This window comes from Opisthocomus hoazin, chromosome 17, assembly GCF_030867145.1.
Source record: "Opisthocomus hoazin isolate bOpiHoa1 chromosome 17, bOpiHoa1.hap1, whole genome shotgun sequence".
NCBI classification, from domain to species: domain Eukaryota; kingdom Metazoa; phylum Chordata; class Aves; order Opisthocomiformes; family Opisthocomidae; genus Opisthocomus; species Opisthocomus hoazin.
Window position 1 is genome coordinate 457,983 of NC_134430.1, and position 16,990 is coordinate 474,972.

The following is a 16,990-nucleotide window of genomic DNA, read 5'->3' on the forward strand; positions in this document are numbered from 1 at the left end:
GTAGCAGTGACCACGTCTGGGCTGAGTGACCGTGCCTGCGAGACCCCGTCCGCCCACCCTGCCTCCTGGCTCCGGTGTTCCCGCAGGACGACAAGGCGGAGGCAGGCTGGCGGGCAGCTCGGAGCCACCGCTCACCTCTGCCCAGGCTCTCAGCACTCCGCGCTGCGTGGGCTGCCCGCCCGCGCTGCCCACCCCAGCCCGGGCAAGCCGTGCGGCTGCGTGCGGGCTGCTTTCTGCTTCCACATGGGGCCTGCAGCGTGCAGGGGCAATGTCTATTCAAGCGAGCTCACCAGGGTTTTGATAAGGCTAATTAAAGCCATGACATTTTGTATTTCCTCCCGTTTTCTCTATCCTTGCTGCGTACGTTCGGCAGCGATGCCGCAGCAGAGGAGCAGTGCGTGCGTGCGGCGGGCAGCGTGTGCGCGCGGCTGAAGTGCGCTGCAGGGGTGGAGTTGCTGTGTGGCTGCCGGAGGAGGTGTTGTCTGCACGCTCCGCGCTTACACAAGGGCTATGAGTGGGGTTTGGAGCAGTTGTCCACATGTAGAAGGACTTCAGCATACGTGCTACTGGGCTGAACACTGTGGCGAGTTTCCAAGAGATGCCAGAGCTGTTTCAGCGTGCACGCAGTCGCATTTGTGCACACATACTACTATGGAAAGCAGCCGTGCTAGCAGTGTTTGGAACACGACGGCTGGGTATCTGTTTAGCTTTCCCCTCCTCCATTCCCCTCTCTCCCACTTTCTGACACCAACCCAGCCCCTTCCCACCCCTCAAGGCTGCCCTGAGGCTGCTGCTGCTGAGATGGGAATGGTTCCACAAATGTCTCCAGCTTTTGTCTTCTCCACTTTGCTGTTGCTCCTTGAGAAAGGTCATTGTGCCTCCAAGGCTGCTGTCAGTCCTGATCCCAAGTCCCATGCCAGCGCCTCGGGGCAGTCTGTGCCACCAAATACGGTCAGCACAGGGAGAGCCACGGGCAGGCCCGGAGGGGGCTTGGATGGCAACCTCTGGGAGGGCTCCTGCCCGCAGAACCCCCCCGGCACCGCGCCCAGCAGGGCCAGGCTGGGCTGCTGTGGTGCTGGGGCCTGGCTGCTGCCAGTGAGGGACGGGCAGGCAGGCAGGCAGGAGGCAGGGAGCAGGCAGGAGACAGGGAGCAGGCAGGGAGCAGGAAGGGAGCAGACAGGGAGCAGGCAGCAGGCAGGCCCTGGGCTGGAACTCGGGGGCACCCAGGAGGAGGGGGTCCCGCCGCTGCTGCCACGCCTGCCGTCGTCCCTTGCTCCCGGGTTGATTCGTGCAGGCTCTGGCGGGGCACCGTCCCGCAGCGGAGGGTCCGCGGCGGGGGCAGGGCCCACAGACACCCACCCGATGGGGCTCTGGGGTCCCGCCAGCGTCCCTGGGGCCTCAGCAGCGGGGGGCACGCGGCTGCCCCCGGGCCGGCGCGGGATGTCGAGCCTGTCGACGACAGCACGGGGGGAAATGGCGGGAACAGGGGCGCCGGAGACCCCTCCGCGGGCGCCAGAGCCCCGGCCCGGTCCGGGTCGGGCCGCCGGCACCCCCGGTTCCTCGCTGCTCTCCTGGCAAGCGCGCAGCGCGCCGCGGCCCCGGGCAGGCCACGCGGACCGCAGCCCCCTCCCCAGGCCTCCTCCGCGTCCGCGCCCGCCCCGCCTCGGTGCCACTGCGGCCCTCGGGCCCCTCCGCCCCGCGCCCGCAGCGGCGGCGGGGGGGACGCGGGGCTGACGGCCCCTCCCTGCGGGCCGTGCTGCCCAGGCAGCTCCGCTCGGCAGCCCCGCGCTGGCAGGGCCACGCTCCGGGCCCACGCGCTCGGGCCTCGCGGCGCCGGTGCCCGGAGCGCGGAGAGGCCCCGCCCCGCCCCGCCCCGCCCGCCGGCACCGCGCCGGGCCGGAACCTCCGCGGCGGTCGCGGGCGGGCCCGGAGCCTTCCGGCGGGACACAGGCCGGGCCGCGGCCTTCCGGCGGGGCCGGAAAGGGCAGCGGCGGCTTCCGTCTGGCGCGGGAGGATGGAGACGATCCTGGAGCAGCAGCGGCGGTACCACGAGGAGCGGGAGCGGCTCATGGACGTGATGGTGAAGGAGATGCTCACCAAGAAGTCCACGGTGCGCCCGGGGCCGCGGGAGGGGACGGGGCGGCCGCGGCAGGGGGTGTGGGGGGGGCGGCCGCGGCGGGGCCCCGCGCTCACCCCGCGCCTCTCCTCTCCCCGCAGCTCCGCGACCAGATCAACTCGGACCACCGGACGCGGGCCATGCAGGACGTGAGTGCGGCGGCGGCGCGGGGCGGGCCCGGGCGCTGCCCGGTGCTGCCGGAGCGCCCGCGGGGCCGAGCGGGGCGGGCGCTGGCCGGGGCCGCCGCGGCACTCGGGGCTTCCCGTTGTGTTTCAGAGGTACATGGAGGTGAGCGGCAACCTGCGGGACTTGTACGACGACAAGGACGGGTGAGTGGTGCGGCGGGGGCAGCCGAGCCGGCCGCGCCGTGCGGAGCGCGCCCGCGGGCTCCTCGGGGCCGGCCGGGAGCGGGGGGCCGGGGCCGGGGCTGCGTGGGCAGCGCCCGGGCCGGTGCGTGGCACACGCGTTCCGTGATTTCCGTGGCGCGGGTCACGGGGGGAGGCCATGGGTCGCCATGAAGGTTTGTGAGTGGAGGCCGCAGTGTTCAGCGGGAGACGGGACCCGCAGCCTCGCACAGCAAGCCTGATGGAGCGTGAGGTCTGGTGCGTCGTCTGGAGGTCTGCAGCCAGCCTGACCGGAGCTCGGGGTGCTCACGAGGCAGTAGGAGGCCTGGGAGAAGATTGTATCAGTGTCAGTGTGTTTTCCTTTGCACTTGTAATCTGCCCTTTTCCATGAATTTGTAGTTTACGGAAAGAAGAACTCAGTGCCATTTCTGGGCCAAATGAATTTGCAGAATTCTACAACAGACTGAAACAAATTAAGGAATTTCACCGGAAGCACCCCAATGAGGTAAGTAGTTATCTTCATTTTAAGAATAGGTGGTTTGTGGTCTGTTGGACCTCACCCCTATGATAAACAGACTTTCTTTTTTTCCAGTTCAGTTGGCTTGGTATACAAGTATTAGGTACACTAAACAGTCGCTTGAGAAAAGGTGTTGGAGGTTAGGTGGTGCTGCAGAGGCAGCGCGTAAGTGCCCGTGAGAGCCGTGTGAGTAGGAGCAAGGTGCTGACCATGTTCCCTGCTTGCTGTGTGTTGGCTCAGGAGCGTTCTGCTGCTGAGCTGGCGTTTGCTCTTGCCCTTCTCATGCTGGCTAAAGTCAGACTTTTTGCACAAAAGCAGTGGTGAAGAAATGCTTCGAATAAATGCCTTTTTAGTTAACAGGTTTATTAGTTACAACCTATTGTAATTTTATATTAATTATTCTGGGACAGTGGCTGAAGTAGTTGTTTTTTCTGTGACTTCCATCTGTTCTTGAAGATCTGTGTTCCGATGTCAGTGGAGTTTGAGGAACTGTTGAAGGCCAGAGACAACCCGAGTGAGGAAGCTCAAAGTAAGTTTGTAGCTTTTCTCTCGGGCCAGTTTAAATGAAAATATGGTGCTTGCTTGAGGCATTATTTAATGAGATGTTTGGTCTGTTTTGCACGTTTCAGAATCCCACCTCCCTTATATTAAATGACTTCTGAAAATTGTTCTTTTGTTATTTAAATTCTTCTGAGCTGCAGCCCCCTGGAATACTCCACGGTAGTGGTGCTCCTCCCGAGGAACCTTCTAGTGTGCTTACACAGAGCAGCAGTCAGGGGTCTCATCAATGAGTATCCTACTTGCATTGTAAACATCTTCCTTCAGCATAAATTAGTCCACAGTTAACCCTTCTCAAGTTCTAAAGCAGATGTATAATAAGCAGGGAAGATTAAGCTCATAATAAAGCTCTTTGGGATGTTTCCTACAGATCTGGTGGAGTTCACAGATGAGGAAGGGTATGGACGATACTTAGATCTGCATGATTGTTATCTCAAGTACATTAATCTAAAGTCGTCAGAGGTAAGCGGCTGCGCGTCTCGGCAACTTCACCGCTTAAGGCTGAGGTGTTTTTCTTTGGTTGGTTCATGGTTGTTTGGTTGGGTTTTTTCTTATGTAAAGAAGTTTATCTCTAAATAGCTATTTCAAAGTCAGGTTGTGGCACATACAGCGTGACAGCATCTGAGTTCTGAATGCTGCTTCACAACTCTCCTCTTTTGTTCTTTCCAGTTGATAACCCTTTCGTTAATGCAGTGATGGCCTTGTAAAAAGTCTCTGTTTTCTGTTACCAAGTGCTGATAGGTGTCTAAGGCAATGTGCCAGCACACAGAGAATCCCGGGCCTCTGCAGTCCAGAATAATGAAGCGAGCTAGGGCTTTGCTTCTGGTCTGGTAACTGGATTTTGATTTGGCCACTTGTGTGTGAAGTCTGACTCAAACTTTCTTGTTCTTAGAAATTGGATTATATTACTTACTTATCCACATTTGACCAACTCTTCGATATTCCCAAGGAGAGAAAAAATGCTGAATATAAGAGGTGAGCCTTTCTGCCTACTTGCTGCTTTTATGACAGTTGAGGAGAACCAATTTGCTTCTTAAGTGTACAGCTGTGTGGTGGCTTGACCCTGGCTGGACACAGGTGCCCGCCAAAGCTGCTCTATCACTTCTCCTCCTCATCTGGACAGGGGAAGAAAAAATACAACAAAAAGCTCGTGGATCAAGAGAAGGATGGGGAGAGATTGTTCACCAATTACTGTCATGGGCAAAAAAGACTTGACTTGTGGAAAAAATTAATTTAATTTATTACTAATCAAATCAGAGTAGGATAATGAGAAATAAAACCAAATCTTAAAAACACCTTCCCCCTACCCTTCCCTTCTTCCCGGGTGCAACTTCACTCCAGATTTTCTGTACCTTCTCACCCTGAGCGGCACAGGGGGACGGAGAATGGGGCTGCGGTCAGTTCATCACACGTTCTCTCTGCCACTCCTTCCTCCTCACTCCCTTCCCCTACTCCAGTGTGGGCTCCCAGCCACGGCAGGCACTCCTCCACGAGCTGCTCCCATGTGGGTCCTTCCTACAGGGTGCAGCCCCTCAAGAACAGGCTGCTCTGGCGTGGATCCCCCGTGGGGTCACAAGCCCTGCCAGCAAACCTGCTCCAGCATAGGCTCCTCTCTCCATGGGGCCACAGCTCCTGGCAGGAGCCTGCTCCAGCGTGGGCTCCCCATGGGGTCAGAACCTCCTTCGGGCATCCCCTGCTCCAGCGTGGGGTCCTCCCCGGGCTGTGGGTGGGGATCTGCTCCCCCGTGGGCCTCCAGGGCTGCAGGGTCAGCCTGCCTCACCAGGGTCTGCTCCACAGGCTGCAGGGGAACCCCTGCTCCGGCGTCTGGAGCACCTCCTCCCTCTCCTGCACTGACCTTGATGTCTGCAGAGTTGTTCCTCTCGCATGTTCTCACTGCTCTCTCCCACTGCAATTGCCATTCCACAAGGTTTTTTCCCCTTCTTAAATATGTTATCCCAGAGGCGCTACCACCATTGCTGATGGGCTCGACCGTGGCCAGCAGTGGGTCTGTCTGGGAGCCACCTGGCACTGGCTCTATCGGACATATGGGCAGCTTCTGGCATCTTATCACAGAAGCCACCCCTGCAGCCCCCCACTATCAAAACCTTGCCATGCAAACCCAATACAAGCTGCTAAGAATATAATTCACAGTCAGATTTAATTAACGTAAGTTGTGTCACTGAGCTGTAGTAACTCGGTCACGTGTCTGATCCCTGAGAAAACATGCAGCACAACAAAAATGTGGAAAGCCATGTTCTGCTCTGTGGAAGGACCTTCCTTTGTCCTTGTAATGCTGCATCTAGAAATGGTGTGCTACAAACTGTCATTATCTTGGTGACTTCCCTTTGAAGTACTAGAGGGTAATTAACTTCCCAAAGATGTGGTTAGAGAAATATGCTAGAGGTTGATATTGAATTACCTGCGCTCATGATTACTCTGCCAGGTACCTTGAAATGCTGCTTGAGTACCTACAGGATTACACTGATCGAGTGAAACCGTTACTGGACCAGAATGAACTTTTTGGGAAAATTCAGACTGAGTTTGAGAAGAAGTGGGAAAATGGAACGTTCCCTGGTTGGCCGGTGAGTGAATGCTGCTGTATTTGTGATTGATAGGTTTTCTGTGAATCATTTGTGTAAAGTCATCACTGAGGTTAAGTCTAATAGCACGGTGTGTAGTTGTGTATCGCAAAGATGCAATTTAATACTAACTTGAATTTGAAAACCAACGTAACTGCCTTGAAACAAACCTTTTTTTAAGGTTTGCTTATTTTGTAGCTCTCCTGTTGTTCTGTTGCTCAGTTCAGTGAGAGAATTTTTCTTTGTGAAATGAGCTGCTTTTCTTGAGGCTAGAATATTATAGTGCATGAAGTGTTATAGGATGTCACAAAGATCTCACATGTGGTTTTTCTTGTCAGAAAGAGACCAGCAGTGCACTCACTCATGCTGGAGCCCACCTGGATCTCTCGGCATTTTCTTCTTGGGAGGTATGTTTTTTGTGCTCTGCACTTAGTGCTAAAATTTGAACAGGTAAAAGCTTAGTCGTTTCTTTTCATGATTTTCCTTGCTGCACTTTCACCACTGGCTCTATGCTCTCTGAATAAAACTTCGATTATGCTGATGACTGAATTTTTCCCAAGGGGATGTAACTTGAAAGATCTGTTTAGATCTGTCACATCCCTCATTTGTCAGTGAGGAGCGGTGCACCCTTCACAGTCCTTTTGTCAATGCTGTTTGTTGTTTGTGGGGTTTTTTCTTTTTTTAATCAGTTAAAATGGCCATACATCCATATTGTATTTGTTTAATGGATTCTCTCTTATCGTGATTTACTGTTAACTGAACAGGAATTGGCCTCCCTGGGACTGGACAGATTAAAATCAGCTTTACTGGCCCTGGGACTAAAATGTGGCGGGTAAGGTGCAGTCTTTTTATAGCTTCTTTTCAGTTTTTGAGGTCGTCTTGTCTTGCATTCGTTTGTGGGATACTTATTTTGTCATGTCTGTTGTACAAGAATTACTTTAATGATGTTTGAAATACAAAACATTGAGAACCAATCGGGGATACTGCGATCTGCCGTTCTGAAAAGTGTCCTGTACTGAAGTCTCTTGTATAGAAGAATCTGGCTTAAGGAGTGAAGACAAAGATGATAGGAAATCTCATGATCTCTTAAAAGCTAAATTTAGAATTTTGTTGCATGAATTCAGGTAGTTCTCAGGAAGTGTAAAACTATGGTTTGGACTCTTCTCCTCCCTGCTTCTCTGTAGGACTCTGGAAGAGCGTGCTCAGAGACTTTTTAGCACTAAAGGCAAATCCCTAGAAGCACTTGATCCTTCCTTGTTCGCTAAGAATCCAAAGACAAAAGGAAGCAAAAGGTGAGCTCCTAAAGGTCATTCTCAGGTTGGTGGTGTTCTCCTCACTTGAATGAGAAGTATTCTATAGACACCAGTCTTGCATAGTCATGACAGAGAGATTTGTGGAGTATTAGGAGCTTTTAATGTTGGACCAAGTAGTCCTGAACCAAATGTCAGGTATCAGAGTTGAAGGATTTGTGTGCAGTTTAATTTACATGAGCTGTTTGGTACTTGTTTCTGTTTTGTTGCTGCATACAAGTCAAATGCTTCTGTAGGAGTTCGGTGTACACATGGTGTTTGCAGTTCTGATATGGACTTCATAAAGTTTCTTTATCTGTTTCCAGAGACACTGAAAGAAATAAAGATCTTGCATTCCTGGAAGCTCAGATTTATGAGTATGTAGAAGTTCTTGGGGTAAGGATTTTACTTTGAGCTTTTTATTTCAGAGTTGTCAAATAGTGGCTGGAAGGTCCCCCACGTCTTTAGCCAGTGCTTTCATAGACAGCACGCCAGAAGAGTTATTTGCATGTCTGGAGCTGTAACATGTTAAAGTGCATGTTGCAGGTAGCTTTTTCTGTCAGTAAGTAGAATGTGGTGGATTACATTTATATTTCCATTAGCTAATTATTTGGCAGGCTTTTGTGAACAGGCGTATCTTGTGTGTATACCGAATGCAGATACAGAGACTACATCTTCCCTTGGGGAAGGCTGTCTTGTCTTTTTTTGGTTTTTTCTTCTTTTCTAAGCACCATGTCAATGTAGATAATTTCTATTTTACGCCTATGTCACAGGGTAGTGCAAGCCTTTTTTTGTCCTGCCTTGATGCTTGCCTTAAGTCCTTGCTTCAATCTGGGTTGATTGCTTCTAGCAGGGTGGCTGTTGCTGTTAGCTTGTCACCTTGGAAGTGCTATGGTAGTACAAGTTGTTCATTCTTTGGAAGTAGGAAGTGTTATACTGAAAACTGAAGTTTTTGAGCTAAGTAAAATGGGATTTCTCTGTTTTGTACTGGTCTTCCGTTGCCCGCCCTCTGTACGCTGAGGAAGTGTTTCACACTGCAAGAGTTTGCCCTTATTTTGTTGCTGTCATGTCATGTGAACAGTTCCTTCTCTTTTCTCACACTCCAGGAACAGAGACACCTCACTCATGAGAACGTGCAGCGTAAGCAAGCACGGACAGGGGAAGAGAGGGAGGAGGAGGAGGAAGAACAGATAAGTGAGAGTGAGAGTGAAGACGAAGAAAATGAAATAATTTATAATCCTAAAAATCTGCCTCTTGGTTGGGATGGCAAGGTAACTGAGATTGTCAGGTCTGGAAAAGTGGGAGATGTCAGTGACTCCTCTTCTGTTTGAACCTGCCTTGCCATTTGCCTGATCTTTGGTTTTTTGCGCTTGTCAGCCAATCCCATACTGGTTGTACAAACTACATGGTTTGAACATCAACTACAATTGTGAGATTTGTGGTAACTACACCTACCGAGGGCCCAAAGCTTTTCAGCGTCACTTTGCAGTAAGTAACGTTTTTCTACAGAACCATCACTACAATGTTTTGATAATCTTTATAATAAGTAGCTAGTAAATCACTGGAGAGCCCGAGTGGCACTTCTTCCACTTCTAAAATGTGGGTCTGGGCTGGTGCTGCAGGACCATGCGATTGGAACTATAAATTATGCAGGGCATACTAAGATTTATTCTGCCAATTTCTGTACAGTCCGTTCTTGTTTGAATGCTAATTCCAGTGTCCAGGTCTGGTTGGTGCAGAGGGCCTATTGACTGCCAGTGTATTGTTACTGTCTAAAATACAGAAAAAAAAATATAGAGAGTTTTTTAGGACCGGCAGATTTGTGTTTTGATAGTGTTTGTTTCGCCCTGTCCAGATGTTAATGTGTGTTTTAGTCTGTGGCATTGCGGGTGAAGTGTCGTTCTCTCTCATGCACTGACCTCTTGCCTCGTCCCCCAGGAGTGGCGACACGCTCACGGGATGAGGTGCCTGGGCATTCCCAACACCGCGCATTTTGCCAATGTCACACAGATTGAGGATGCAGTCTCATGTAAGTAGTGATGGCAGAACAGGGAACATGTGGCATAAGAACACTCAGTAGTTCTTGACAAAAAATTTGTCTCCCGCTATGACCAGAGACTAGTTTCGGGAAAGAGGGTAAGAAACGTGGTGTGTGGGGGATGGTCCAAGGGAGGACTCCCAGCCCCTAAAAGCAGAGTGGCTTTTTTCTTTGTTGGATACCTGCAGGAGGAGATGCTTGCTGGGATTGCCAGCAAAGTGTTCATTTGTTGCCAGCTGTTCTGTCTGTGATGCTTTTTGTATGGAATCTCAGCCAAGCGCAGTGTGCCACCATTTCTTTAGGCAGAGTGTGGCTGCATCATCCCACGTAGCTTGTACTGAATTGGTGTTTGTCAACATTTTCATGGGGAAGCCAGAAAAACCCTCAGAAATGATAGAGCCTAAACGCACGTTTTAAAAGCCAACAGTACTTGGGACACAGTGATTGTAATTTAATGTGGCTAATCTGTGCTGGTGTTTTGAGGAGGCTGCCTCACACAGAGGTTATTTCTTGAATCTGCCCCATTTAGGTTAACAGATACAAGTTATGGTTCCTGGTGATAAATTAATTATTGCTTAGAAGGAACCAAATAGGTAAAGTCTGTATTTTCCAAACAAGTTATTATTACCTTTGGAGCTGTATCTCTGAAATAGTGTTTTTGGATCTTTGTCTCTTGTGTCCCATCTTGAATGATCCTTTAAAGCCTTGTTTTCTTTAGTTCCTGTGCCTTTCAGTAAACTGTACAGGGAAATGATAAATTTTTTATGGATGTTAGAAGCATTCTTGGACTGCTGAAGTGACAATGTTGGGGTGTTTTTTTTAAAAAAAAAAAAAACAAACAAGTGCTTGTGTATATTTTACTCCATTAAAAACTAGTATCTGAAGGGAAATGGCATCAGGTCCTGTATGACTTTGTGTTTACAGTGTGGGCAAAGCTGAAACAACAGAAGGCTTCGGAGAGATGGCAGCCCGATACCGAGGTGAGATGTTGCAGAGGGATTTCAGTGTCTCTAGTCCTGTGTGCATGGGAGCCCCGTTTACCTTGCATGAACTGACTGGCTCTGTCAGAAGAACTTCTAGGAGAGTTCCCTGCGTGCTGGAGAGATAAGCAGGAACCTGCGCTGCGGGTTGCACAGCTCCTGTTAGCGGTGATGTATGAAAAGCACCTCTTGGGCTGGATTGGAAAATAGTTCTGATGGGACAGGCTCTGCCCTTTGTGTATGAATCTTTTGATACACTGCTGTATCATAGCAGTGCCATCGTTGTTTTCTGAGAAGAAAAAGGAACTGTTGGGAGTAGCGTGTTCACTTAAACCAGTGCCTTTTCTTGAACTTCTGTCTCAAACCGTTTTTGGCCAGTGTGCAGGGCAACTGTGAGAAATACAGTTTGTGGTTATTCTGGCTCTGGGGACGCTCTTCCCATGGAGCCTGCTGGTAGATCCGCTGATACCTTCTTGTAGAGAGGTTCTCGGCAGGATGGTCGTGTTCAGTAGGTGCTGCTGGAGCTGAAATTCAAGTGCTGTAGTACAACCTGAGTCAGGCTGTGTCCAGGTGTTTCTAAACACTTCGTTCCATTCTAGGAGGAATACGAGGATTCCAGTGGGAATGTGGTGAATAAAAAGACCTATGAAGACCTGAAACGTCAAGGGCTGCTGTAGCTTTTCCACAGTGAAGGATTTCACATCTGAAAAAGAAGTGGAGAAGTGGCAGCAGCTCTGACTCTTCTTAAGTTTCTGGATTTTCTATGTGCATGAATATAGATTTCAAGGATGCTTTATAGGATCACTATAGCAAACTTGTGATGTTATTTTATAGTAAAAAAAAAAACAAAACTGAAAAATAAACTAGTTTTAATTTAGGAATTGTTGAGAAACTTGTCTCCTTTTGTGTACTGGGAGGGAGAGGTTTGATTATGGTGTTTTTAAAATGCTTTTTACACAGTTTGAGTTGTCAGAAACAATTGCTTCTCTCATTCCCATTCTGATGGAAAGTTTTATGATGAGGATTGACTTTCTGTAAAGCACATGTGACTGTTGCATGCTGACAATGAGTGATGGTCCTATACTGTATCTTACTGTAAGCGTGATTTTCTTTGGGCTCCTTTGCAAAACAAACTTATTTGGCTTGCATTGCTGCTTTTGCCTCAGGTCTGTCTCCCTGTGGAGCTTTGGCCGCTGGGATTTTTTTCAGGGACTTAAAAGCAGAGCTTGATTTAGGTCGGGCTGTGTGGGCAGTTTGTGGTGGTTTCTCCACCATGGTGGCCGTCCTCATGCCCCCTCCAGCCCCTCACGCGGGGTTTTATTTTGGCACAGAGTTGGCCTGTGTGACATCTCTAGCCTCAGAAACTGCTTTCTCTGCTGTGGCTGCGCAGGGCTGTTTACATCGCAGATGCTGTGGAGCAGCAGTGACAGACGCTTCCCCCGGGTGATGGTTTGCGCAGGCGGTGGTTGGCAGGGGTGGGGCCGGTTGGGGCACTGGGGTGCGAGCCTGTGCGGCAGGTACCGCAGCGGCCGTCGGTGCTCGGAGGCAATCCACTGCTCACAGCGGCTGCTGGCTTTTGCGGGTGTGCTGGGGCTTCGGGCAGCAGACGGACAGGGTGAGTCGATGCTGTGGGCTCTTTCCTTTCCCTGCTCCGGGGAAAGGTTGTTTTCCTTGGGATGAGGCCGCATCTGGTGGCGTTCGTTCCTGGGCTGCCCTGGAGCTGGCTGCGGCTGTGCGGGAGTTGTCCAAACCCGGCCTGGGTCATGGCTGCCCTGGTTTGGAGGCGAGAGGGATGTCAGCCTGCATGGTCTTCTCTTTCACCCTGGATGAACAGCCTCAGCAGTCTCCACACAAGCTTCAGCCATTCCAGGTCCGCGGGGAGCACTAACTGGGCCTAAATCATAAGACAGGAGGGCAGTGTTACAGTTCTCCTTGGAGAACTTGGCCTTGGAGCCTGTTTGGAGTCACAGCCCCACTGTTTCCTTAGCTAAACAGTAGATTTTGAATGAAAGCAGAGAGATTCCTAAACCAGAGAGCTGGGAGTCATGGGAAGCACCAAAGCATGTAGAATTTCCCAAACCATGGGGGTGAGCGGGAGGGCAGGGGTCTGGGTGGTGAGAAGCTGTGCAGATGCCGCTGGCTTCAGGACTTGGCAGCAGCGTGGAGGCGTCTGCAAGGACATAACCAGGAGCTTTGCAGCAGAAAACCTCTGTCTGTTGAACCTGCTCCATCATGAAGCCTCGCCACTGTTCGGAAAACCCCGCTCTCCCTGCCCTGGAGCAGCGGTGGGTCCTGTGCCCACCCTCAGGAGCAGGACGCTGCAGCAGTGCTGCCGGGCAGCTGTGGTGTCGCAGCAGAGCTGCCTCCTGCCCCGTCTGCCCGGCCCGTGTTGCTGTCCCAGGGATGCTGCCTGGTTTCCTCGCTTAGTCTGGGCAGCGAGCCGCTCGCAGCCCGAGGGCCGTGGTGCCCAGGCTGGGCAGGTGGGAAGTCCTGCATGAGAGGGATGTGCGTGCCGCCGTCCTGGGCTGGGGGGCTGCAGTGTGGGCTGGCGGTGAGGGGAGAGGCATGCGGAGACGGACAGGTGGGAAGGATGTGACTCTTTGGTGTGAGTTAACCAGAAATGTTTGAGTGTTGGCAGTGCAGTGGCTGTTTATGATCCAGAGCATTTCCACTGCTCGCTAGGGAAAGCTTCTTTGGCTGTAAACGTTCCTGTTTATGTTCCACGTGAGTTGTGTGCCAGAACTTATAGGCCTGTATTTTGCTCTTTGCCAGGTCCTGAGGGCCTGTTGCATAGGCATGTCCGGAAATGGGCTTTTTTCACACCAGACTTTCTTTGTCCATCCACTGATGGGGAGGGTCTCTCTTGCTGCCCTGAACTCCGATGGCTGGTGGACTTGGGTCCTCCAGTGATGGGTGCTGCTGCCAGTGGCTCCCATCTTTGCAACAGCATCAGCAAACTGCCGCGGGGTGCCAAGCGTCATCCATAGCTGCCCTGCCTTTGTGCTCCTGGCAGCTGCCTGCAGCTCTGCGTATTGCTTCGAGCACCGGTGGAGGGTTGCCACACCAACGGGAGCACGTGGCTCCCCGGGGACTCCTGCTCCCCAGCAGCCGGGCCGTGCCCCTGGGCCCACGGCAGCTGGGGCAGGAGCTGGAGACGGGGGGAGGCAGCGGGCATCTGGCTGCTGGGGTGCGTGGCTGTGCCGGCCAGCACCATGCTGGTGGCTCGGGGGTTCAGCCCGGGGCAGGCAGCTCCCAGGCCCCCTCCGTGCTTGTTCCGCTGCCTCTGGCTGCAGCTGTGGCTGGAAGGGCCCGACAGTTGCTCCCTGAAGCCCAGGCAAGTGCAGTGACAAGGTGCTGAAATATTTGGTTATTTGTATGTTAGATGACTTCTGGGTTGAGAGCCTGTTGAGACGACCTGGATGGCAGTTTTCAGAGGTGCTGTTGGTCAGGTTCTGTTATTGCCAGGCACTTGTTCCTGCCACTGCAGGGACCAAAAACGGAGTGCTGAACAACCTGGATTTCTCTGGTCTCCCATGGTGTCCAGAATAAAGGCTATAGAATTTCCTAGGAGAAAGGTTTCTTCAGAAAAAAATCTTAACAGGAAAAGTTCCTTCTATGTAACTTGTCCTGATATTGTTTCTGCCACCTCATCTGGAGCCGTGTGCCGGGCAGACACAGGGAGCACGTGCTGCAGTGGCCGCAGCAGTGACTTCTGGACTGTCCCCTCCTGCTGCCCAGCTCTGGCCGTGCCTCCTCCTGCCAGGTCCTGGGTGGAGTTGCTGGTGGATGAAGATGGCAAGTTGCCGATGGATCGTACCCCCCGTTCAAGGTAAGGGGGAGTCTGCTGCCGCATGGAGAGCGGTGTCCGTCCCAGCGTGCCCAGGGCATCCGTCCCTGCCTCAGCTGCTGGAGGCTGTGCCAGAGGCTCCCTGGGGTGAGGGGTGGCTGGTGGTCACCTGGGCGCTGGGCAGGGCAGGGGTCTTTCTGCAGCAGGGCTGGTGCCCTGTGGCCAGCATGGGTCCCCAACCTCAGGTGTGTCTGTGGGGCTCCCCACGACCTCCCTAAAGGGAACCAGCCACCGCCCTGCTCCAGGGAGGCTGGATTTGGTGTTTTGAGGGTGAGCTTCTGGGGAGGCTCTTTGGGCTGTGGGTAAAGCAGGTGGCAGATGTGATGGTCTCAATCACACCCCCTCCGTTCCAGGCCTGCTGCTCTGCATTTTGGCTCTGCACCTCTGCATCCAGGACCCTCTTGCCACAGCAGGTAAGCTCTGCACCCCAAGGGAAACCTGGGGCTGCTATGGGGAGCAGGGCGAAGGCAGCGTGGTGCAACAGGGACTTTGCCCTTGTCCTCTCCAGGCTGTATTCTGTAGGATGGAGCTGCACTGAGGAACCATTTTTCAAGGTTTTGACCCCAGAAAAGCCTGTTCTTTACACGCAGTGTGGCTGGAAGGGGGAGGGAGTTGTAACACCTGCCTGTAGTGCTGCTGTGGGAGTCTGTTGTCTCTGACCTGCTTGTTGGGCTGCCCATAGCTGATCCAGGGACCTTGTCTGGGAGATCTGGTTGCTTACTGCCATCCACATCCCAACCACAGTGTGACTGAAGCTTCCCGCAGATCCCTTTGGATTGCCCAGAGGCTCAGGAGGGGATGCAGGGCTTGCTGAGCCCGAGGTTGGCATTTCCTTCACCAAGGGGGACCTTTGTGTTTTGCAGAGCACAATGCAGCCGCCAACGCCTCGGTGGCCGCCAACGCCTCGGTGGCCGCCAACGCCTCGGTGGCCGCCAACGCCTCGGTGGCCGCCAACGCCTCGGTGGCCGCCAACGCCTCGGTGGCCGCCAACGCCTCGGTGGCCGCCAACGCCTCGGTGGCCGCCAACGCCTCGGTGGCCGCCAACGCCTCTGTGAATGGAACAAAAGAAAGACTGGTAAGAAAAGGAAAGGTAAGGAAAGGAAAGAGGGCTGTTGGCTGGGCTGCTGCAACCCCACGGACGGGTCTCTAGCCCCACTGGTCTCTCACAAGAGCCGGGAGTCCTGTGGGAGCATCTCCTGGGGCGGAGGGAGAGCACCTTGGGCATGGCGGGCGGTGGGGGTGCGGAGACTGCCCTTCCAGGCAGCAAGGCCATGGCTGGGGACAGCACTGCAGTGCTGTGCAAGGAGGCTGTGCTGCGTGGTGACACCCTGGTGTGTTCTCCCTCCAGCTCACCTGCCCAAGCTTTCAGTGCTCTGGGGAGAGGTGTTACCAAGACGAAGCCCATGCAAACAAAACGGTGACGTGCCATAATGAGACTCACTGTGAGGTACGGAGGTGCAGGGGGCTGTGATAGGGAAAGTCTGTCTTCCCTTGCTTTATATCGGGAATCCACAGTACTCCATTAAGTCTGTGTCAATCTCCTGTTTCCCCCCTCTCTCTCTGTTGCGGTCTGTCAGTTATTTTTGCTCCTTCATAATGGCATCTCTTCACACTCCTAGCATTTTTTCCTTTGGCTCTGCTATTGCAGCTTTATCGTTTCTCCAGCACGAACTACACAGCCAGGTGCAGCAGTGCATGCAGCACAGAGATGTGCAGGACCAACAGCAGTGTGAGCACGCAGCACTGTGCTCTGGACTGCTGCGATTCCCCGCTCTGCCTGCGGCTCAACGCCAGCTCCTACGGTAACTGCCCGCAGGGTCCCTGGCAGCGCTCCGAGGGCCTGAGGTGGTTGATCCTGCGCAGGCGGGAGACGGGTGGGCAAAAGCCCCTTGCAGAGGGCTGGCTGTGGCTGCATCACCATGTCTCCTCTGCCGTGGGGCTCGCACTCCTTCAGAGCTGGGGCGAGGGGAAGGGGTGGCACAGCAGCTCGAGCTGCGGTGTGGGCTGTGCTGGGGACCCCGTCCTGTGTGCGGCGGTGGGGGCTCTGCGCGGGCTGCGTGCTGGGCGCAGACTCACAGGTTCCTCATGTGTCCACAGGTGACCTGCCGCCTGCCACCACACCGCCTGCGACCACCACCACCGCCCCCCGAGCTCCCCCCCGGAACGTGGGTACTGGCCGGGCGCTGCTGCAGCCACCGGCTCTCCCGGGAGCTGCGGCCACGGGACGGCCGAGCTCCCACCTGAGCCGGGGAGAGGGAAGGGTCCCTCCTGCACCTGCTTTAGTGTCAAAAGCTGCCTCTGGAAGGGGAACAAGTCCTTAATGAGCTTTGAAAGGAAAGAGTCCGTAACGAGCCCTGACAAACAGGCCTTTTCATAAGCCCAGCACTTACATCGGTTCAAGCAGTTTGAACCGACTGCGTGGTGACCCTTCCTCGCGTGGCAGGGAGGGCACGGGGACGGATGGGGCACCGCAGCCTTTCCCCTCAGCCTGCGTGGAGGGGAAGGTGCTTATCTTTGCAGACCCCTGCTGAGAGGAAGGAAAAGGAGATTTGAAACTTGTTTGCTATGCTGGCATTTCACTAAAGTTTCCTGCAGTTTCAGACATGGTGCTCACAGTCTTTTATCTATCTAAAATGCCTGAGACAGCACTGCCCAAATACCAAGAAGAGAGGCGGATTTAGAAAGGAGCCCTCAGGAAAGAAGGGCTGTCCTGGTCTCCAGA

General features: G+C 53.4%; 1 protein-coding gene across 1 annotated transcript; it reads left to right on the top strand.

Moving 5' to 3' along the window:
• Positions 1-1,931: 1,931 nt before the first annotated feature.
• On the top strand, positions 1,932-11,302 carry SF3A3 (splicing factor 3a subunit 3). Its single transcript, XM_075438047.1, has 17 exons — positions 1,932-2,110; positions 2,218-2,265; positions 2,393-2,445; positions 2,860-2,965; positions 3,434-3,506; positions 3,906-3,997; positions 4,428-4,510; positions 5,979-6,117; positions 6,453-6,521; positions 6,879-6,946; positions 7,299-7,406; positions 7,730-7,799; positions 8,510-8,674; positions 8,781-8,891; positions 9,342-9,432; positions 10,366-10,421; positions 11,021-11,302. Exons 1-17 carry the CDS (start codon positions 2,015-2,017, stop codon positions 11,096-11,098), a joined length of 1,506 nt encoding a protein of 501 aa, XP_075294162.1. The 5' UTR covers positions 1,932-2,014; the 3' UTR covers positions 11,099-11,302.
• The last annotated feature ends 5,688 nt before the right edge of the window (positions 11,303-16,990 follow it).